This window comes from Corapipo altera, unplaced genomic scaffold (assembly GCF_003945725.1).
Source record: "Corapipo altera isolate COAL_440 unplaced genomic scaffold, ASM394572v1 61242, whole genome shotgun sequence".
NCBI lineage: Eukaryota > Metazoa > Chordata > Aves > Passeriformes > Pipridae > Corapipo > Corapipo altera.
Window position 1 is genome coordinate 914,264 of NW_020885007.1, and position 22,615 is coordinate 936,878.

Genomic DNA, 22,615 nt, shown 5'->3' on the forward strand with positions numbered 1-22,615 from the left:
ACACAAAAAACCTCTGCGCAGGCCCAAGGAGAGGTTGGAGGCTCGAGGCATGACCTGTGACACTGACCATGGATATAATAATTCATAACTTCTTGGAGTGTGGGGGCTTCCCTCCTTCACCCCCAGCAGATCAAGGCCACCACTTCAACTGACAGACATGGAAGCTGCAACTACTAAGTTTCATCGCTGGACCCCGTGGGCGGTGACTATATACATCTGTCCACTCTCAGCTTTTCTTTCCCTTACTTTCCCTTACTCTTATCCTGCCTTTCTCTCCCCTATGCATTTTCTCCCCCCCCAAAGGTTATCTCTATGTCACATTGTTATATGACAGCACCCAAAATACTAGCATACCTGTTAATACAGAATTGTTAAAATAAACCTTATCGATATATGTTTTCAGACACGGATTATTCAGTGCTGTTTTACTCTAATCCACCCCAAGGGAATTATTGATAAAAACCTGGGTTACCCCCCCGCCTTTTCCTGAGACGGGTCATAACATTTTTGGCGTAGTCGGCAGAATCCTTTGGATGTGGTGGAGTAATCAGTGTAGTCTAAAACTGATACCGAGGGCGAGTCAAATGGTGACTGTCCCCTCGTTGTAAAATTATAGTAAGAATTTTTCTCCTCTCGGTGTGACCCGGGCACATCAGACCTGTTGAAAGGTTTTCTGGTGTGGCCTGGACCTGTTGAAAGGTTCTCTGGCACCTGGACCTGTTGAAAGGTTTTCCAGGGGAGAGTCAAGCTGACCCTCAGAGGGTTAAGGGGGAGAAAGACATTAACCCGAGCTGGGTTAATGATTGAGTCAAAAGGGATGACACCCCAGGTTGAGTTATATGGGGATTATTCCCTCCTGATGTTTGTCCTTGGTTTAGGACTGGGTTTTGTAGGTGCTGTTTTAGGCGTTGTCCTTAGAACAGTGCGAAAGGAAAGATTGGTTATTCAGAAATCTGTAAGTGAGGTGATAAGATCTCTTCAGGAGTCAATGAAGGCATTACAGGAGTAATTAGAAAAGGAACGCTTGCAGTTAACTGCTGAGCGTGAGGCAGTTCGGGGGGAGAGAGAGATAAACTTGTTGCTTCGGTCAGCCCTGCAAGATGAGGAGGAACAAAATGAAAGTCTGAAAAAGGTACTAGAAATGAAAAATTGTGAATCACGAGATATCAATTTAAAATACCCTAGACCGGTGGATGTTAACAAATCCCTGTACTCCTTTGGGGAATTGGAAGAGTTTAAGCAAGGTCATTCAGAGGACGAGGTAATACATATGCGTCCCCTCATTAAAACTGAAACCACTGACCAAGGGGCAGATCGGCAAAACTACCACACGAACTACTCCGTACACGGGGGAAGCACTGGCCAAAATTCAGGAAAAATACAGCCATAAGGCCAGTGAATCAGAGACTGAATATGTGTGGAGGGTGTCCCTTACCGGGGGGGATCGGATTTTGTTGAGTGAAGATGAGGCCAGAGGATTTTGGGGCCCAGGGGTCTTCCTGACCACAAACGATAACTGAGCACCATGGTCCCTGACCCAGAGAGCTGCCTACTGGGCAGACGGGTTAGACCCTATAGAAAGGGGAGATCCTCACACGATTAAAACACCCACAATTGGCCACATTGTAAAATGTGTACAAAAAACCGCATGTCTCCAATTAATGCATACAAAATTATTAGACCCACAACGAAATTTCCTAATGGAACTCGAGGCGGATCCACAGAGATTACCGGTCTTAATCCGAGGCCTGCCTGATGCGCTAAAAGTTTATGCTAAACAATTACAGGAGTGCATAAAGGCAACCCCCAGACCTAGAAGAAGGCGTGCTCCATCAGGAATAACCTGGTTGGAGATAGCCCAAGAATTAATAGCTACTGGTCAGCAGCTGGGGCTCTCTGGTATGAGTGGCCAGAGAATACACAGCAGGAGGGCAGAGAAGGTCCAAAAACCTGCCTCGCCAGGTATTTTTCATCAAAATGTGTCATCTAGTGGGAGAAAGAGATACAGTTTGTGGGTGGAAGGTATTGCAAAAGGAATTCCTCGAGAAGTGATGGATAAATTACCCACTGCTAATTTGGAATACTTGATAAAGCACTGGGATAAGATCAAAGAGCACAAGGCACCCCCTAGGGGCAGCCCCCCTAAGGAGTCCAACACTGTGATCCCCTCAGCCTCTCCAGAAACCGGACTAACCAGTTTGACCAGTTCTAAGTCAAGAAACTGGACTTACTGCTCTCAAGTAAATAAGCCAAAAAATGACCAGTGGGTTTATGAGAGAAAACTTACAGAAAACAGCCAGGGAGATATAGTAATCACTTTTCCTCTCGGCCCTTTTAAATCTTTAGTTGCAGTCGTGGTAGACACAGGTGCACAGGTCTCAGCACTCCAAACTGAAGCTGCTACTCAGTGTGGCATTAAACCAGGCAAAAAAAAGATATGGGTAACTGATGCTTTTGGCAAATCCCAACCCCAATACACTGCTCAGGTGAAATGCTGGTTACCTGGAGATGAGACAGCCACAGAAACTATCATGATTGTGGGGTCATTACCAGCTAACATCCTGGGGTTGGATCTATTAAAGGGGAAGGCCTGGACAGACGCCAGAGGGAGACAATGGGTGTTTGGTCTCCCATCCCCCTCTGTCCGTCTGTTGCAAACTGCTCCAAGTCTGCCTCCTTCTAAAATAACAAATGTAAACCCCTATCCACTCCCTTTGGGAACACGTGAAAAAATTACCCCAGAAATTGCAGAATTGCAGGAGCAAGGGGTAGTTGTCCCCATACACTCACCATCGACAGTATGGCCTGTCCATAAACCTAATGGGCAGTGGCAGCTGCCAGTGAGTTACCTCGATGCTGACACTGGTTCACAAATAGCTGCTGTACATAACAAAGCTGAACTGATTGCCCAGATTGCTGATGTCACCACAGTGGACTAGACTCAGACAAGTACTATTGTAATAGTCAATAAAGATCGAAAAGAGATAATTTGCTTATCAACTTATATTTGCAAAACTGTAGTTACAAACCGTAATGTTATGTTATCATGATGAGTGATATCCTGTTATGTTACCCGTAGATCTTAGATATATATGTATAAAACGATACCTAAGGCAATATGGGAGGGAGCTAACTATGTCAAGAAGGGGAAACGAAAACAAAACGACGAAAACAAAACGGAGACTGCTTCCCTAGCAATGGAGTAGAACATGCGCATAACCCCTAGCAACGGAGCAGAACATGCGCATAACCCTTAGCAACGGAGCAGAGCATGGGTATACAGAACTGATGACGTAAAAAAGAAGAAACGAAATTAAGGGGAGGACTTTGAGAAACGGGCAGTTACAACCCTATAAAAGACAGACTGAAACTTATTGAACTCGTGTGCCGTGAGGGAGCAGGGGTTTCCCTGGCCATCCAGCGCGCTGGTTTGCTTATTTGCCTTTTTATATAAATCTTTAATAAATTTTTGCTACTATATTTAAGTTTAGTGTTATTTACCTATAACAATTTTTGGTGCCGCGGCTTGGATCAGAGTTCCTGGGCAGTAGAAGTCCCCTCTGGGGATGTAGAACTCCCCTTTTGGATGATCCTGGAGGGAGTCCTACGGCACAGACTCTGAAATTCTGACCGAAAAGATTTAGAAAAAGCAAATAAGCAAATAAATTACTGCAGTTCCCTGTAATTTTTATGCATAAGCCCGGGCGAAGACTTACTCCAGGAGATAAGTAAGTAATAAACCCTCTTCAGTCGGGAGGGGTCCGTTTGGCAGGGGTTCAAACAGGGACTTACTCCAGGGAAGAGTGTCTTACTCCAGGAGAGAGTAAGAGTACCAGGTGCCGTCCGGTTGGGGAAGGGACCGTCCAGCGAGGAGTTGGACGAAGACTTATCCAGGAGAGGTAAGTATTTGTGAACCCTCTTTACGGTTGGGAGGGGATCCCAGAGTGTGAATAACTGAGACGTCCAGTAGGACGAAGTGAGTGGGACCTCCTAGTAGTGCAGTTCTCATATCCCCGCTAGGGGGCGAGTCACAAAAGGAGGGAAGTGATTGAAATGAATGTGCGTGTGTGAAGGCATTCTGGAAGATGGGACAGAAGAAAAGTAAATCTTCTACTCCCATGGGTGGCTGTAAATCAGTGCAGGACAGCCCTAAGAGTGAGGAAAAACCCAAGGAGAAAGGTGGAATGGGGGGTCATAAGGAGAAGTTGCAGGATACCCCACAGGAGAGGAAAAAAGTCGAGAATGAATCCGTGGTAAGGTTACCAACCATACCCCCAGACAGTCCTTTAGGAGTTATGATCAAGTATTGGAATGATTATCCCTCTAGAGAAGGAAAGTCGAGGGAAAAGATGGTGCATTATTGTATGGAAGTATGGGGAGGAAAGCAAATCAGACAGGAATATTTGTTTTGGCCAGTATATGGCTCATTTGAGGACTGGATATGTTAGGCTTTAAACCTGTACATGAATAGCAAAAAACCGTTTTGTGCAGAGGAAAGTGAGTGCGCTAGTTTATGGATAGGAGCAGACACTAGAATTTCTCTCTTCCCTTTAAGTGAAGAGAGAGGGCAGAAGACAGCTTATGACCTAAAAGAGTCCCGGAGAATACCCCCTCCATATGCCCTGTCTTTGTCCATGCCCATGGTGTTACCTCCGTGTGGTGCTGTAATTCAGAATGACCACAAGAGTGTATTCACTCCTACTGCTCCAGCAGAATTACCTCTCTTCCCTATTGAAACCCAGGAAGCCACCCTGTCGGTGGCTGCTGGAGTAAGAGACCAGTAAACCTTCTGTTCAATTCCCCTTCAAGAAGCGCAGCAATCCGCCACTTTCTCAGCAGCTCCTGACAGGCAGATTCCTAATATAATATCCCCAATGATCCCACAGTCCATGCAAACAGAGCCTTGTTCTCCAGGAGTAGTCTCTTTATCTACGAACAAGTCACAGCTGTACCCCCTGAGAGAGACTACAATATGGGGAGGAAGAAACCAGGTGGATAGGATAGGGTTTATATCAGTCCCATTGAATTCAGATGTCAGAGCATTTAAAAAAGAGATGGGAAATCTCCTAGAGGATCCTTTGGGAGTGGCTGAGAGGTTTGACCAGTTTTTAGGTCCTAGTATATATACTTGGGAAGAAATGCAGTGAATTTTAGGAATACTGTTCACTGTGGAAGAACAGGGAATGATTAGGAAGGCAGGAATGAAAAGTTGGGACCAAAGGCACCGGCAGGGTCCAGCTGCAGACGTTAAATGGCCCTTGCAAAATCCTAACTGGAACCATAATGATGAGAATCATAGAGGAAACATGAATGACCTGAGAGAGATAATTGTCCAGGGTATAAAAGAATCTGTTCCTAGAGGGCAGAATGTTACTAAAGCTTTCAGTGAATATCAAAAGAAGGAAGAAAGTCCAACTGAATGGTTAGAGAGACTCAGAAAGACTTTCCAACTTTATTCTGGTATGGATCCAGGTGATGGAATGGGACAGCAAGTGCTTAAGATGCGGTTTGTGAGTGGAGCATGGGCAGATATTAAAAAGAAGCTGGAGGACATAGATGATTGGCAGTGTAAAGAAATGGATGAATTGTTGAGGACAGCGCAGAAAGTATATGTGCGGAGGGAAGAAGAGAGTCAAAAGGAACAAGAGGAGAGACAGGAAGAATTACAGAAAAAAGAAGAAGAAAGGCAGAAAAGGCAAGAAGAAATGCAAAAGAAGCAGACAAAGATTTTAGTGGCAGCTATAAAAGGAGGACAAAGAGGAGACAGAGAACAAAGACGAATGATCCCTTGTGGACCTAATAAATGGGAACCATCAAGAGGACGTGTGGTTAGACTTAAGTGAGGTGGAGTGTTACTACTGTGGGCAGAGGGGGCATATGAAACGAAATTGCAGGAAGAGATTGCAGGACGACCAGATTTACCAAGAGGAATAGGGAAGTCAGGGGCTCTATTTGCTGGGGACCCAGAAGGATACAGAGCCCTTGATAAAACTTAAAATAGGCCCCCAGCAACAAGAACTCGAGTTCCTAGTGGACTCGGGGGCAGAAAGATCGACGGTTCAAAAGTTACTTTGGGGTTGCATGACCTCCTCAGACACAGTCCAAGTTATAGGGGCCAAGGGAGAACCCTTTAAGGTGCCCCTCATAAAAGATGTGGAAATAGAGGCCCAAACCAAATATGCCTTAGGAACATTTTTGTTGGTACCTGAGGCTGAATATAATCTATTAGGAAGAGATCTGATAATAGAATTGGGAATAAACTTAGAAGTGAAGGAGCAGAAAATATAAGTTAAAATATACTCCCTCACAGAGGAAGATGAAAAGAGAATAAATCCTGAGGTATAGTATACCCCTGATTCTGCGGGAAAATTAGATATAAAGCCGTTTGAAGTTTCTATTCGAAATCCAGGGGAGTCTATAAGAGTAAAGCAATATCCTATCCTTCATGAAGGAAGAGTTGGACTTAAGCCCACCATAGAACGACTTTTAATGCAAGGATTGTTGGAACCATGTATGTCACCCCATAATACACCCGTTTTGCCAGTAAAGAAACCTGATGGGTCTTACTGACTAGTGCAAGATCTAAGAGAGGTAAACAAATGAACAATTACCCAGTTCCCAGTAGTAGCCAACCCCTATACTTTATTAAATCAGCTATCCCCTCAACATAAATGGTATAGCGTAATTGACTTGAAGGACGTTTTTTGGGCCTGCCCTCTTAAAGAGAACAGCAGAGATTATTTCACTTTTGAATGGGAAGACCCTGACTCTCATAGGAAGCAGCAGCTTAGATGGACTGTCTTACCCCAGGGATTTACAGAGTCCCCAAATTTATTTGGACAAGCCCTAGAGCAGTTGCTAGAATCCTTTGAACCCCGCCAGGGTACTGTCCTGATTCAATATGTAGATGACTTGTTAATTGCTGGAGAAAAGTCAGAAGATGTTAGAGATGAGAGCATTAGACTTCTGAATTTCCTAAGTTTAAAAGGCCTGAAAGTATCGAAATCTAAATTACAATTTACAGAAGAAGAAGTTAAATATTTAGGACACTGGCTAAGTAAAGGACACAAGAGATTAGACCCCGATCGAGTAAATGGAATTTTGTCATTACCTATGCCTAAGACTAAAAGACAGATTAGACAACTTCTGGGCTTATTCGGGTACTGCCGACAATGGATTGAAAATTACAGTAGTAAAGTTAAATTTTTATATGAAAAATTGACAAAAGATGGGTTAGTAAAGTGGAGTGACAAAGACGAGGAGCAATTAGAAAAGTTGAAAGAGGATTTAGTAAATGCACCCGTGCTGAGTTTGCCAGACAATCGGAAACCTTTTTATCTATTTGTAAATACTGAGAATGGTACGGCCTATGGAGTCTTAACTGAGACGTGGGTCGGACAGAGAAAACCAGTTGGATATTATTCTAAATTATTAGATCCAGTAAGTAGAGGATGGCCAACCTGTCTGCAAGCGATAGTTGCTACGGCTTTGTTAGTTGAAGAAGCTATAAAAGTGACCTTTGGAGGAGAATTAAAAGTTTTTACCCCTCACAACATAAGAGGAGTACTGCAGCAGAGAGCTGAGAAATGGCTGACAGATAGTCGACTGCTAAAATATGAAAGCATTGTATTACACTTACCCAAATTGGAGCTGGAAGTAACGAATCTGCAAAATCCAGCCCACTTCTTATACGGAGAGCCTAAGGGAGATTTGGTACATGACTGCTTACAAGTAATAAATCTTCAGACAAAAATTAGGGAAGATTTAGAGGAAGAAGAACTGAGTGAAGGCGAGAAATTATATATTGACGGCTCATCTAGAGTAGTTAATGGAAATCGAAAGTCAGGATATGCAGTAATAGATGGAGCGACTTTTCAGGTCAAGGAATCTGGACCTGTAGACAGGGCGTGATCAGCCCAGGCTTGTGAGTTATATGCGCTGTTGAGAGCGTTACAATTATTAGACGGAAAGGCAGGCACTATATTCACAGATTCTAAGTATGCTTTTGGGGTAGTTCACACTTTCGGCAAGATATGGGAAGAAAGAGGATTGATTAATACCCAAGGTAAAGGACTTATTCATGAAACTATAATACGAGAAATTTTAAAGGCTTTGAGAAAGCCAAAGCAGATTGCAGTCGTATACGTTAAAGGGCATCAAAAGGGGTTAAAAGCTACTGTCAGAGGCAACAATCTGGCCGATGAAGAGGCAAAGAGGGCAGCTTTATTAGTAATGGCTAGTTCAGGGCCAGAGGACAGAGAAGTCCCGAAAAGTTTCAGTGACCAAGAGAAAGACAAATTGCAACAATCTGGAGCAAAAGAAGAAAATAATAGATGGTCATTAGCAGATGGTCGAGAAGTACTTCCGAAGGGGCTCGCTCAGAGAATAATGAGGAAATTACATGAACAGACACACTGGGGGACACAAGCTTTAGTGGATCAATTTGAAAACAAATTTGTCTGTGTGGGAGCTTATGGAATAGCAAAAAGAATTCTGGAAGGGTGTTTAACCTGTCAAAAGGTAAATAAAAGACAATTGAGAGAACGGGTACAAGGAGGGCGAGAAATAGCTAAGAGACCTTTTGAGAAAATACAGACAGATTTTACTGAGCTACCTAAAGTAGGAAAGTATTGCCACCTACTGGTGTTAGTGGATCATCTTACCCACTTTGTAGAAGCTTTTCCTGTAGCACGATGTACGGCCAAACTGTGATTAAGATTTTATTAGAAGAAATTATTCCAAGGTACGGTGCTGTGGCAGTGGTGGATTCGGATAGGGGACCACACTTTACCTCTAAAATAATCAAAGAGACAACAGAGCTTTTTGGAACCAAGTGGGAATACCATACTCCTTGGCATCCACAAAGCTCTGGTAAAGTGGAAAGAATGAATGGGGAAATAAAGAAACAATTGTCTAAGTTAATGATGGAAACTAAAATGAATTGGGTAAAGTGTTTGCCATTGGCCTTATTATATATCCGGACCCAACCACGCACTGACATGGGAATTTCACCATTTGAAATGATGTATGGGATGCCATATGATTTTGGAATCCCGATAGAAAATCCAAAGGTAGAAGATACCCTCTTGAGGGAATATATAATAGAGTTAATGAAAAGAAGACAGGAATTGAGGAAGAAAGGATTAGTAACTCAGAGACCCCCTGTTAGATATGGCAATACACAAAATTCAACCTGGAGACAGAGTGTTAATTAAGACATGGAAAGAGTCCTCATTAACTCCTCGTTGGGAAGGACCTTTTGTTGTTCTTCTCACTACAGATACAGCCATTCCTACCGCTGAGAGAGGATGGACTCACGCATCTCGTGTTAAAGGACCAGTCAACACACATGAATGGACTGTAACCTCTCAACCTGGGAATCTCCGAATGAAGTTCAGAAAAACAGGACTGGTAAATGAATCACTTTGAACGGGACGTAAGACCCAGCCTATACTCCTGGTTTGGGGTACCTCCAGACCTAACCTTAATAAGAGTTCAGTATAGCCCTTGGCTAAGCGGACCAATCACTTACCAGACTGGGGGAAGTGGATTATACCAAATTGCTGAAATAGGGAAAACTTTTCCTTTTTGTTGTGAACTTGAAACTGAAATTACTTTGCCAGAAAGACCTGTACGGAAAATACCCTGTATAAAACACCCAGGCTCAGGACATCAGAGTTGGGTCAGTTGTAAATGTACATTATGTGGTATAGAGTGGTATTGTGTAGCAAGTAGATGGAATACCCATTGTATGAATTGTCGGGACTTCCTTATTGCTTCTGATGAGCAACTGAGTGTTCTGGAAATTGATAAGTTATTCTGCGGATGGGAATGGTTGGTACCAGAAAACTGGGAAGTCTATAAAAAAGATTGGTACAAAACTCTAGAACAGTGTGCCATTAAATTTGCCTGGAAAACAAATTTAACAACCAACCAACTTTTAGAAATGCTAGAAAAGCATATAGAACAAACAGGTCTTGAGAAATAAAAAGAAGGATCGGAAAGTTATAAGGACCTTTCAAAAACCCATACTCTCCTGAAGAATATTGACTGCTGCCGAGAAGATATTGAAAACCTCCTTGCTCCCTGCAAAGGAGTAGACGAAGGAGGCGGAGCAATAATACAGTGGAGAACAGATATGGGAAATTATATGTGGATTGTAGTACTTTTGTGGCAACTTCCCCAAAGCAGGGAAAGTCCACATCAGCCGTACAACTGGACCCTGACCCGATGGGGCGATCTAAAAATAATTAAGAGTAATCTTACAGCAGGATCTCCCAGTTTCTCTGCTACACTGTGTCAAATAGCACCCTTACCGCGTTGTTCAAATTTGAAACCTTACTATCTTTGTCCTGCATCTAATCCAGGAAAAGGATATTGTAACTATCCTGATCAATATTATTGTGCATACTGGGATTGTGCCACTATTGCTTCTGCCTGGACCCCTACTTCTCGAGATAAGTACCTAACCACGATATGGGGACCACCTGGCTGCAAACATTCACAAGTTGTTTTGTCTAGAGGATCAAAGAGGTATAGCAATTGTGATTATATAACCCTCCAGGTAATGCAACCAGAGGACCCAGGATGGTTAGTAGGAAAAACTTGGGGAATCAGATACTGGGAACATGAAACAGACAGGGGAGGGTTGATATTCATAAAAAAACAAGAAATCACCCAACGCCCTCTGGCAATAGGACCCAATAAAATCATAAAGAAGAAAGAGGATAACTTAAACCAGAAGGAGAGTAGGAAAAGAAAGACTTTCACCGTCTCAACTGTCCCGACTGTTAATTTTAATAACTCTAGTGGAACCTTAACCTACACCAAGGTATATGAGAAAGCAGAACCATTATTAAAGTTAATGCAAGCGGCCTATTATACACTGAACCACACAGACTCTAACATGACTAATTCCTGTTGGTTGTGTTATGATATCAAACCTCCATTTTATGAAGGGATAGCTTTGAACACCTCATTTAAAATATCCAGTCAGGGCAACCCTACACAATGTAATTGGGGAGAGAAACAGATAGGAATCACTCTCCAACAGGTGAGAGGACAGGGAGTGTGCATAGGAAATGTACCTCCAACTAAAAAGGACTTATGCAGCTATACCATAAGGAAACTTGATAAAACAAAGAAATGGGTTATACCTGGTGGAGAAGGATGGTGGATATGCTCAAAGACTGGTGTAACTCCCTGCTTGTCTTTACGAATATTTAATGAAAGTAAAGAATTTTGTGTACAGATAACGGTAATACCCCGAATTCTTTACCATTCGAAGGAATCGATCTTTGACCATTGGGATGATAATAAACACAAGATACAAAAAAGGGAACCATTCACTGCCATAACTATTGCCATGCTCCTTAGTCTGGGAACAGCGGGGGCAGCGACAGGAATTGCATCCCTTGTTGAACAAAGTAAAGGGATATCATCTCTAAGAGAAGCAGTTGATGAAGACTTAGTGAGAATTGAAAAATCAATATCATACTTAGAAAAGTCTCTTACTTCACTTTCTGAAGTAGTTCTACAAAATAGAAGAGGATTAGATTTAATATTCTTACAACAAGGGGGGCTATGTGTTGCATTAGGAGAAGAATGTTGCTTTTATGCAGATCATTTGGGGGTAGTTTGTGAATCTATGACTAAATTACACGAAGGAATTCTTCAAAGAAAAAGGGAAAGAGAAACTCAACAGAGCTGGTTTGAATCATGGTTTAACCAATCACCTTGGTTAACTACTTTGGTTTCTACCTTGATAGGCCCCCCTAATAACTCTGCGCAGGCCCAAGGAGAGGTTGGAGGCTCGAGGCACGGCCCGTGACACTGACCATGGATATAATAACTCATAACTTCTTGGAGTGTGGGGGCTTCCCTCCTTCACCCCCAGCAGATCAAGGCCACCACTTCAACTGACAGACATGGAAGCTGCAACTACTAAGTTTCATCGCTGGACCCCGTGGGCGGTGACTATATACATCTGTCCACTCTCAGCTTTTCTTTCCCTTACTTTCCCTTACTCTTATCCTGCCTTTCTCTCCCCTATGCATTTTCTCCCCCCCCAAAGGTTATCTCTATGCTACATTGTTATATGACAGCACCCAAAATGCTAGCATACCTGTTGATACAGAATTGTTAAAATAAACCTTATCAATATATGTTTTCAGACACAGATTATTCAGTGCCATTTCACTCTAATCCACCCCAAGGGAATTATTGATAAAAACCTGGGTTACCCCCCCCCCCTTTTCCTGGGACAGGTCGTAACAGAGACCTTTCCCAAATCTTCGTTCGTGAAGCCCAGCCATGATGATGTAAATGTATTTACAGATATATACACATAAATATATATATATAAAAAAACCCCTTTATCCCTTAGTAAGGAACTTTTGGTCCCCTATGGAAGCATCTCTTCTTAAAAATCACAGGGAGAAATATATAATTGAGCTCTTCAAGTAACCAAGACAGAATTACTGATGCAGAACAAAACTATAGTGTCTTGTCCTGCTGCTGATGGTCAGTCCATCTTCTGGAGATGCATTTCCTCCTTTTTCAACCCCACAGATCTTGCTACTGGGACTCACTGCCTGTGTCAGTAGATTTTAAGACACAGTTGTGGACAGTGGCTTAGCTGGAGAACTTACCTATCATGTGTCCAAATGCCACTGTTTTGCTGTTTTTGTGAGAGGCAAATAACAGGAGCAAGCTGTGCCTCTAGAGGAGCTATGCATCTGGGAGGAGGACAGGAGTCTGTAGCCTGGTCAGGAGAGGGATTTCAGGGAAAGAAGGTGCAGGCAGCTGTCTGAAGGCTGGAAAGTTTCAGTGTTTGTAGCATTCAAGCTGTTTTCAATTTAAAATATCTTTTTCTTCAAGATTTTCTGCTTAAACATTAGGACAAGCAACCCATTTGTATGTAATTTTGTGAATGACAGTTAATATCCCCACAAAACCCTTGGACTCCAAAAACTGGGTCTGTAAGATAAATGCCAAGAAATCCACAGAAAAGTTTGAGGAATTGGTTTCTGTTCCCGTGCAAAGAACAGGTCAAATCCCCCTCCCATAGCAAGGCAGTGTTGTGTGTTTCAGTGAGCTGGAGTTAACCTTGGCCAATCAGCCCCAATGAACCCATCTGTCATGGGGATTTTAGCATGGACCCTCCTGTTGCTCCACCTGCCCCTCTGTTAGAAATGACTTCCCATACAAGGTGGCAGATGCAGATGTGTGCCTGAGGTAACCATCAGGCACTCAAGCTGCAACAGAGTAGGGACTAAAAGTAATGCCTTGGCCTCTGAACCATCTGGCTGAGGACAGGCATGGATTTACTTTTGACACGTCTGCTGTGGCAGTGGTTGAACACCAGAGCTGCTGGAAGTGAGCTTTCTTCTTGATTCCAGACCTGCCATGAAAACATAACTGCGGCCAGTCTAGAAGAAGCTCACCTCTCCCTCTGGCCAGGAGGGATGGTGGCTGATTGTCACTTAGGATGACATTTGGCTTAGCAATTTCAGTAGGACTGATAAGACCACTTGTTTATTCTCAACTAAAGCCACAAAAGGACTTATGTGAGACAACATTCCTGTATCTGTACACTCCCCGCTGCCTGCTGGGCTCTTCCAGGGCAGGGTAGGTTAAGGGATGCAGCCCCCTTCCAGCCCCAGGAGCACATACAGAGGAGAGATAAGAAGCAGACACATTCTGGGCTGCTCAGCAGAAAACCTGCAGCAGGCAGGGTGGGAATGTCTTTGTCACAGAATAGCCTCCGGCCTCGTGGTTAAAGAGCAGCTTTGAAACCTCTCAAGGGAAGAAAATTGGAGCAGATTATCCTGTGTTTATGGAGCAGATTATCCTGTGTGATTATCCTGTGTGAAATCACACAGCAGCTACAGGATGGACAAGGGATCAGACCCAGCCAACATGGGTTTAGGAAGGGCAGATCCTGTTTGACCAACCTGATCTCCTTTTACGATCAGGTGACCCACCTGGTGGATGAGGGAAAGGCTGTGGATGTCGTCTATCTGGACTTCAGCAAAGCCTTTGACACTGTCTCCCATAGCATACTCCTGGAAAAACTGGCAGCCCATGGCTTGGACAGGGGCACTCTGTGCTGGGTCAGGAACTGGTTGGAGGGCCAGGCCCAGAGAGTGCTGGTGAACGGAGCTGCATCCAGTTGGCGGCCGGTCACCAGTGGTGTTCCCCAGGGGTCAGTGCTGGGCCCAGTCCTTTTTAACATCTTTATCGATGATTTAGATGAGGGGATTGAGTCCATCATCAGCAAATTTGCAGATGACACCAAGTTGGGAGGGAGTGTCGACCTGCTGGAAGGCAGGAGGGCTCTGCAGAGGGATCTGGATAGACTGGAGAGATGGGCTGACTCCAATGGAATGAAGTTCAACAAGGCCAAGTGCCGGGTCCTGCACTTTGGCCACAACAACCCCCTGCAGCGCTTCAGGCTGGGGACAGAGTGGTTGGAGAGCAGCCAGGCAGAAAGGGACCTGGGGGTGCTGATCGACAGGAAGCTGAACATGAGCCAGCAGTGTGCCCAGGTGGCCAAGAAGGCCAATGGCATCCTGGCCTGCATCAAGAACAGTGTGGTCAGCAGGAGCAGGGAAGTGATCCTTCCCCTGTACTCTGCATTGGTGAGGCCACACCTTGAGTATTGTGTTCAGCTCTGGGCCCCTCAGTACAGGAAGGATATTGAGGTGCTGGAGCGGGTCCAGAGAAGAGTAACGAGGCTGGTGAAAGGACTTGAACACAAGTCCTATGAGGAGAGGCTGAGGGAGCTGGGGTTGTTTAGTCTGGAGAAGAGAAGGCTTAGAGGCGACCTCATCACTCTCTTCAACTACCTGAAGGGAGGTTATAGCCAGGTGGGGGTTGGTCTCTTCTCCCAGGCAACCAACAATAGGACAAGGGGACATGGGCTCAAGCTCTGCCAGGGGAGGTTTAGGTTAGATGTTAGGAAGAAATTCTTTACAGAGAGGGTTATCAGGCATTGGAACGGCCTACCCAGAGAGGTGGTGGATTCACCATCCCTGGAGGTTTTTAAAAAGAGATTGGACGTGGCCCTTAGTGCCATGATATAGTAATTGGAGTTGGATCAGGGGTTGGACTTGATGATCTTGGAGGTCTTTTCCAACCCAATCTATTCTATGATTCTATGATTCTATGATTCTATGATTCTATGAAAATGGGTCTCCCATGTCCTGGGAGTGTGCTGTGGAGATGGTAGAAACCTTTGCTGCCTTTGTGATGAGCCCTTCACAGGAGAATGCTACTGGCAGGAGCTTCAAGAGCACAAAATAGAGGAATAGTTCAGGTCTGAACACAGTCAGATCTTTGCGTTCAATGCCTGATGAAAGAGTGAGGTCTTTCTGGGCTTGCACAGGACAGTCACCCGGGCTGAGTGGTATGGACAGGGGAGCTAAGAGGGATGGCACCAGGGGAGTTTAAAGTCCTATGGAATTCCAGTAGGATTAGGAGGTGGCTGTCTCCTACACAGGAGTTTTCAGGAACCTGATTTTGGACTTGCATGCCTATATTTTCTGCTTAGGGTCCAAAAGCTCTTTTCGAGTCAGCTCATACAAGCTAAATATCCAAGGCAGCTGGTGCACTGGAGGAATAATCTGGGTAAATCTCAACAAGGGCACACACTCAGCTGCCTCAGCCCTGATCTCAGCACCAGATATGTACCAGGCTGCCTCTAAGAGCAGTTGTTAATCTCCCAACAAAGCCGAAAACATGCATCTCATTTCCTGACACCATCAGCAGAAGCTCCTACCTTTATACTTCCACCACTGCAAGCCCTCAGCAGCTGAGTGTAAACAGTTTCATGTGTCATGGAAATAGAAGTAACAAAAAATGTGCCCTGTTTGTTTTGGATTCGATTGATGAACACAATGACCAGGTGATAATTCCCAGCATGTGTCAACTACTTATGTTTCACACTTCCAGCTTTCTCTGAATGTTTTGTTGCTTCTGTGATGTGCTACTAACAAGAAGCTTCCTGTGCACGTACTTTGCAGCAAGCTTTCCCTTGAAAGAAAAGGTACATTTTAAGGCAGGTAAATGGAGAGCTGGTCACGATTAGAGCTCTACAGTTTCCAGCCATGTAAATATTTGTCATAGTTCAAATATTTTCTTCTTCCCATCTGGATGAAATTCTAGCTTCAGAGTTATGGGAGTTTTTAGCCCTAAACAAGAGATTCAAAAATAGCCTGCTCAGAGCATTTACATGGGCAGTAAGTTCTTGCTCTGCTTATTTCTAAACAGAGTCAAATCCAGACTCTCTTGTGCCAGGACACCAGACTACTGGCCACCTGGGAAGTTGTTTCTCTTTTTCTTCCCGCTCTGTCAAAGTTTTCTGTATGAGCCTTTTGCTGGAGCTGGGTTCCACTTTCAGGAAAACTTTTGGTTTTATTGAACTTTGTCAGATTTCCCAAGCAATTCTGCTTGCAAACGCTGCCTAAAATGGAAAAAAATATATTTTACTTTAACATGTCATTCTTTGAATTTTTATATAATGGTGCAATAAATACCAGTTGTGATTTATAAACATTAATATCTTCGGTCTCCTCTCCTGAATACCTGTTAAGCGATGTGCTTCTCTATTCTCATCCTGAGCTGCCATCTAGCTGCAGCCCTTAGCCTTGCTCGTGGGTCTGGTTTCGGCTGATTTCTCGTCTGCAAACAACAGTGGCCTTGATCCGAGAGTGAATATTGCGTGTTTGCTCCAGTGACAGGCTTTCCTCAATAAAAGTCTCTCCCCAGGGCAGGAAGGGATCTGACGGAGCCCTGCCCTCAGGGTGGCGACCCGGGGCCATTTTCGGGGGTAGGCTCGGGCTGTGGGGAGCCTTGTACAGGTGCGTGGCAGCGCCCACACACCCGCGTACAGACACGAGGACGCTGGCTGATGCCGCACGCGAGTTTTACTTCCACAACTTGAGCTCGCACGTGGAGATGTGCCGTTCTGACCGGTCCCTCGCCCCTCCCGTCGCCGCGCCTTCACCAATGATCCCTCCCACTCCCTTCGCCCCGCGCTCCGTGCGGCTCGCGACGCTCCCAGGCCGAAATTCCGCCGGGGCTCTCGCGAGAACGGGTGGCTCTCGATGCTCCCGGCATGCCCTATGTTTCCTCTTCTCCGTAGCTGTCCTGAGGTGAGGAGTTGTGGCCGTCAGCGAGCTGTCCCAATCTGCCCCCATCCTGCTCAAGGACCCCCTTGGAGGCGATGAGGGGGCGAGGGCTTGAGATCTCGGTCCGCCTGGCTTGGTCTGCTCTCCTGGTATTTGCGGAGCTGGCGCAGGGGAGGACGTTTAGAGGGTGGAGATGGCGAGTTTTGGGGTAGCTGGCTGGTGTGAAATCGAAGCAGGCCCTAGGGGGAGGCCATGGCTGTGGTGATGACTTTCTTAGGACACCTTTGGATTTAATTGTGCAAAGACAGTGTAATTTCTGAGCAACTCCTGTAGTTAGTTATCGGCAGTAAGGTGAACAATCCAGGGTCTGCTTGACTGTGTTAGAAGCTTTAATATGGGGTTTTGTAATTGTTTGGTTGTTTGTTTTTTTTGGCAGCTGAGATCCCAAAATGGTGCGTTACTCTCTGGATCCAGAGAATCCCACGAAATGTGAGTTGTTTTCGTGAATGTTTGCATAGGACTTGACCAAAGCCATTGAGATTTTAATTCCAGAAGTTCATCTTTTTTTTCTCTCCAGCATGCAAGTCACGGGGATCCAACCTGCGAGTGCATTTCAAGGTAGGCAGTGTGTGTATAGTAAGAAATGCAATTTCATATAGTTTCAGTTTGGTTTTGTTATTTTCTGTTGGGGCATTTTTTGAAGGAAGTGTCTCTTATTCTGTATCATTATGTGGTTACTTAAAGGTGGTAGTGTAGGTTATGGCCCGTGTTTGCTTTAGCTGCTTGTAATGGCTTTCATCCACAGGATCAAAAATAAGAGATTGTGTCCTAAGAGTAGGACACTCTAATACAGATAATAAAATACAGTAGGAAAACAGTTACAGTGAATTTAGCTGGAAGAATGGGGCTAGTGTCAGATGTGAGATTTGTTTCATTTGTCTTACTCTGCCTTTCTGGTTGTTGGGAAGCAACATTGGATTCATCTGCTCATGCTGCTGGTCAAAAAGTATGGCAGGGGAGGCATGCAGTGTTTGGCATGAGGACATAGGTTCCTATGGAAAAGGTTTAGGTGTGGCAGTGAATTCAGGACATGTTTAAGTTAACCACAAAACCAAAGCTGAGCAGATGCTTTTCTGCTCCACAGTGGTATATAATTCATGTGAAAAGAGATTTCACTTGATTTGCTTTTTTACTATGATCAGGTAGGATTATAGTTACTCTCTGACTTCTGCATTTAGTATGTTGTCTTAAGCAGTGATACTTCAGCTTTAATTTTTATTTCTGAGCCTTTTCTCCCCTTTATAATTCACTTACAGAGATACTTAAATTGCTTGTATCTTGTTTTCTCATCACTTCCTCTGAGGTGCCATATTTGACATTTTAGTAGGAATTTATCCTTCAGGCTCTTGCTTCTTTAGATTAGTGGCCAAGGAGGAGCTATGAAAAGTATAAATATTCAAATTTTATTTTGTTGGTTGGAAAGATCTAGCCATTAGGTAAAAACCAATAGATTTGTTAGAGCTGCAAATTCAGTAATGGCAGTCATACCAAGGGTTAAAAAAGTAGGTAGCAAAAAAAAAAAGTGTTTTTATTTATTCTTCATTCTTTAATTTAGGTGTGTGTGGGGGCGTTGTGTATGAGTACTTCCTTTAAATTGAGTTTGTAGCAAAAATAATAGGATCCAGGAAAGAGAGAGAAGTGGTTTTGCTCATGTAACTTGTAAAGATGTGTTAACAGCTTCACTATGTTCTGTATTGCTAGAACACTCGAGAGACTGCCCAGGCCATAAAGGGCATGCACATCCGCAAGGCCACCAAGTACTTAAAGTACGTAACCTTGAAGAAACAATGTGTTCCCTTCCGGCGCTACAACGGGGGAGTCGGTAGATGCGCCCAGGTGAGGTCTGAAATGAAAATGTGGGAAAGATGCTGTGGCTGGTTAAGAGAAAAAAATGAGTTTGAGATGGTATGGAGAATAGTCTGTTGTTGTTGATGATAACTTTGTATTAAAATACAGAATCATAGAATGTTTTGGGTTGGAAGGGACCTTAAAGATCATCTAGTTCAAACTCCCCTGCCATGGGTAGGGACAGCTTTCAGTAGACCAGGTTGCTCAAGAGGGAGAGAAGAGTTACTCTTAATTCCAGTACAGCATTGCATCTACTTGCAGTGTAAAGTAACTGATCAAATTTAATTGTTTTGTTATGCAGTCTTAATAGAAGGGGATGTAATGACAAGTTAACAGTGCCTGAAGGGTAAATTGTATTGTACTGGGACAAAAATGGAACTCTTGTTGTCTTCTTCCAGGCCAAGCAGTGGGGATGGACACAGGGACGCTGGCCCAAGAAGAGTGCAGAGTTCTTGCTGCACATGCTCAAAAATGCAGAGAGCAATGCTGAGCTCAAGGTAGGCCACATCAGTGTTACCGAATGCAAAGTGTTCATGTCATGCTGTGTGTCAGCACTCCCGAACTGGGTGTCTCTGATGTGGAAGGCTGGGTAACACCTGATTTGTCAATGAATCTGAATTGTATCGAGGTGTTGGTATACCCTTTGTTTGAATTAAGCTGTGTGTGTTTTTCAAGTTAAAATGGGAGTAATAATTTTTCACAGGGACATAGTTTGCACATGGTTATCAACTGTTTAAATGGTATTTAGGTCTCTTAAAAACTACAAAAAAAAGCAAAATGTGGACTCTTGGTCAGTTTGCGTCTTTGTAATATACTTGGTGCTTAATTTAGTCACCACTGCCATCAGAGTTACTATCTTAGGACACCTCTGGAGTAACCATGAAATTATAATTGTCTATTTCTGAGCCATCGGCATAATTTTAAATTGATTGTGATGCGTAGGGGGTAGTCTCTGTTTTTCTGACTTTGGCGCTTGCTTAGTTCTATGACACGGCCAAGTTCATCTGTTTTATTTGCCAGCAGTGGTGTGTGTCTGGAGGGATGATTATTCACATTTTTGCTGTGGAGATTATTTATTTGAAGATAAAATACAAGTCACAAATTTTATTCCCCTCCCTGACAGGGTCTTGATGTGGATTCTCTGGTCATTGAGCACATCCAAGTCAACAAGGCTCCCAAAATGCGCCGACGCACCTACAGAGCACACGGTAGGATCAACCCCTACATGAGTTCCCCCTGCCACATTGAGATGATCCTCACTGAGAAGGAGCAGATTGTTCCCAAGCCAGAGGAGGAAGTTGCACAAAAAAAAAAGGTACTGAGCGTCATACCCTTAGTCCTCTTTAATGTCAGCATCTGGAGAGCTGAGTGTTCATACTTGGCATTTTTCAGGCAGAGGGGTTGTGATGACTATCTTAGGACACCTTTGTAATACCCATGAAAAAGAGAGTTCTTTCTGAGCAACCTCAGTATTTATTGTGAACACAACATTGATAACTTTGGAAAATGGTTTTCAGGGGTTTATGTCATACAGGGAATTTGTTCTTCCCTTCCAGTCCATGTGCTGCAATAAAATTTAAGTTGTGAGCCTGTAAGCAATGTAGTACTTGTTGGGACACTTATGTATGTGCAAGTACAATCAGCAGGTCATTTTGTAAACAGGTGAAGAAATTTCTAACACTTCTCAGTACCTTCAAAAGACAACTAAATTTATTTGTAAGATGTTTTGGGAAAGTGTCTTCTTATTTTGCCACTTTCTCATTTTTGCGTTTGTTTTTCAGATATCCCAGAAGAAGCTGAAGAAACAAAAGCTAATGGCTCGGGAGTAAATCTCTGAGAGATGTACATAAATAAAATTAAAAAGTTTAGATTTATTGTGTGTGTTTGCTTAGGCTTAAGCAGGGTGTTGTGGGACAGCACGGTAGTCGGGATGCCTGTTGTTGCAACGCTGGGGATGCTGTTGACTTATCGCTATTATTTATATATAAAACGAGATAATTTGAAACACATGCAGGCGTGTACCCCGCTGCCCTGGCCCGTTGGGGCCAGCTGGCGGTGGCTGCGGCCCGAGAGCGGTGGCATCACTGGGCGCTAACGCGGCTCCCGGGGGCGGGGTGTGGGCCACATGATGCGAACGCCGCCTTCTCCCATTGGCCGCGAGTGAGTCGGAAGCATGGGGGTCACTTTCGGTGCGGGGGAGGAGGCTGCGGCGGCCGGTATCGGCGCTGGGTCGGTCCCGACTGAGGTGAGTGCGGGGTGGCCTCTGACCGGGACCGGGCTGCTCCCCCAAGGGTCCCTTCATGGTCCTCCGCTCCACTAGCCCGGCCGGGGGCTGGCCTCACCTCGCCGCTTGCTGCCCTTCTCTGTGGACAGAGCGGCTCCGTTAACCGGGAGCGAACGAGGTGAACCCCGAAATGTAATAGCCCATGCTGAGGTGTGGAGCTCTTAGATTTCAACGCGTTTGAGTGGAACTACACCGATTCGGAAAAATCTTTGTGCTTCCACCTTTGTCAGTGGGAGGGGAGGGGGAAACGCCGCTGCTGCTCGGTCATTTACTGTCAACCGGGATGGCTGGCTTGGCTTTGGGGAATATTTTAGCCTGAATGTCGTCCTATAGAGAGGCAGAACTGGAGCATATTGCATAAATTAGCCTTTCTAGACTAGGTCGTCGTTTATGAAAAAAAAAAAAAAGCCTTTTCGTCTGCATAGCCTTTTTTTCTGTTTCCATAATAGTTGACTAACATGGGAAACAAAGACACAATGTACTGAAATTTGCCATGTCAGGCATATTCTCTCTGCTGCTCCTAATATATGGTGGCTTACAGATAAACCCAAAAGCTGCTATCACAAACAAATAATCTTGCTATTAAAATCCGACAATTTGTCCTTTTACTGTTCTTTGTTTTTCTTGCTAACCAAGTAACAGAGCATCACCAAATCACAGAAGAAACTTGTGAGCAGTATTTCACTATATTAGGATGGGTATTATACTTCTAGTGGCTTGCTTTTATATCTGGCAGAGGTATGACTTTTTGGTCTGGAATCTTGACACAAAGTGGCTGCAGAGATGTGCAGTTGCCTTACAAGGACAGCCTAGGGTGTTCCCTCCAGCTATGTTCTTTAGCTGGTGGATGAATCCACAAGGTATTGTTGGAAATTTAGTATCTAGGAAGTTCTGGTGGAGAGTATCTGAATTATCTTTTTGAATGGCTTTAAAGGATTAACTCATTTGTGTTCTCTCAACTGAAGATTTCTCTCTGACTTCAGAAAGTAGATCCTGTAAAACTATATTTGAAGCAGCCAAAACTACACTTGGAAGTAGTCAACTAAAAACTGATATTCTGTTCTTCCATAGGGCTAAAAATGTTTAGGATAGCTTAAAAAAAAAAAAGTGAAACTGATCCCAGATGAAGTGTGCATATCTGCCTCTTCATTCTCCATCTTGGAAAGCTTTTGTTTTGCTTCTTAATGTAGGAATTCAAATAGCATCCTAGAAAGGAGGAATGTGAAGGACAAAGTTGCTGCTGTGCAGCAGAGTGTATAAATTGCTCATCAGCACTGAAATGGACACCTCT

General features: G+C 44.1%; 1 protein-coding gene, 1 long non-coding RNA gene and 2 other non-coding genes across 4 annotated transcripts; 3 read left to right on the plus strand and 1 right to left on the minus strand.

The window, feature by feature from the left end:
• Positions 1-3,926: 3,926 nt before the first annotated feature.
• LOC113958803 lies at positions 3,927-8,586 on the minus strand. The gene is made up of 2 exons (XR_003531633.1): positions 7,640-8,586; positions 3,927-4,078 (listed from the first exon to the last, which is right to left on the minus strand). It is a non-coding gene; the product is annotated as an uncharacterized LOC113958803 (long non-coding RNA).
• Positions 8,587-17,388: 8,802 nt separating this feature from the next.
• LOC113958809 lies at positions 17,389-17,457 on the plus strand. Its single transcript, XR_003531635.1, has one exon. It is a non-coding gene; the product is annotated as a small nucleolar RNA SNORD58 (small nucleolar RNA).
• Positions 17,458-17,581: 124 nt separating this feature from the next.
• On the plus strand, positions 17,582-20,869 carry LOC113958802 (60S ribosomal protein L17-like). The gene is made up of 6 exons (XM_027667342.1): positions 17,582-17,621; positions 17,710-17,750; positions 18,894-19,028; positions 19,439-19,537; positions 20,164-20,355; positions 20,822-20,869. The coding sequence occupies exons 1-6, from the start codon at positions 17,582-17,584 to the stop codon at positions 20,867-20,869; spliced, it is 555 nt and encodes a 184-aa protein (XP_027523143.1).
• Positions 20,439-20,505, plus strand: LOC113958808. The gene has a single exon (XR_003531634.1). It is a non-coding gene; the product is annotated as a small nucleolar RNA SNORD58 (small nucleolar RNA).
• Positions 20,870-22,615: the final 1,746 nt, after the last annotated feature.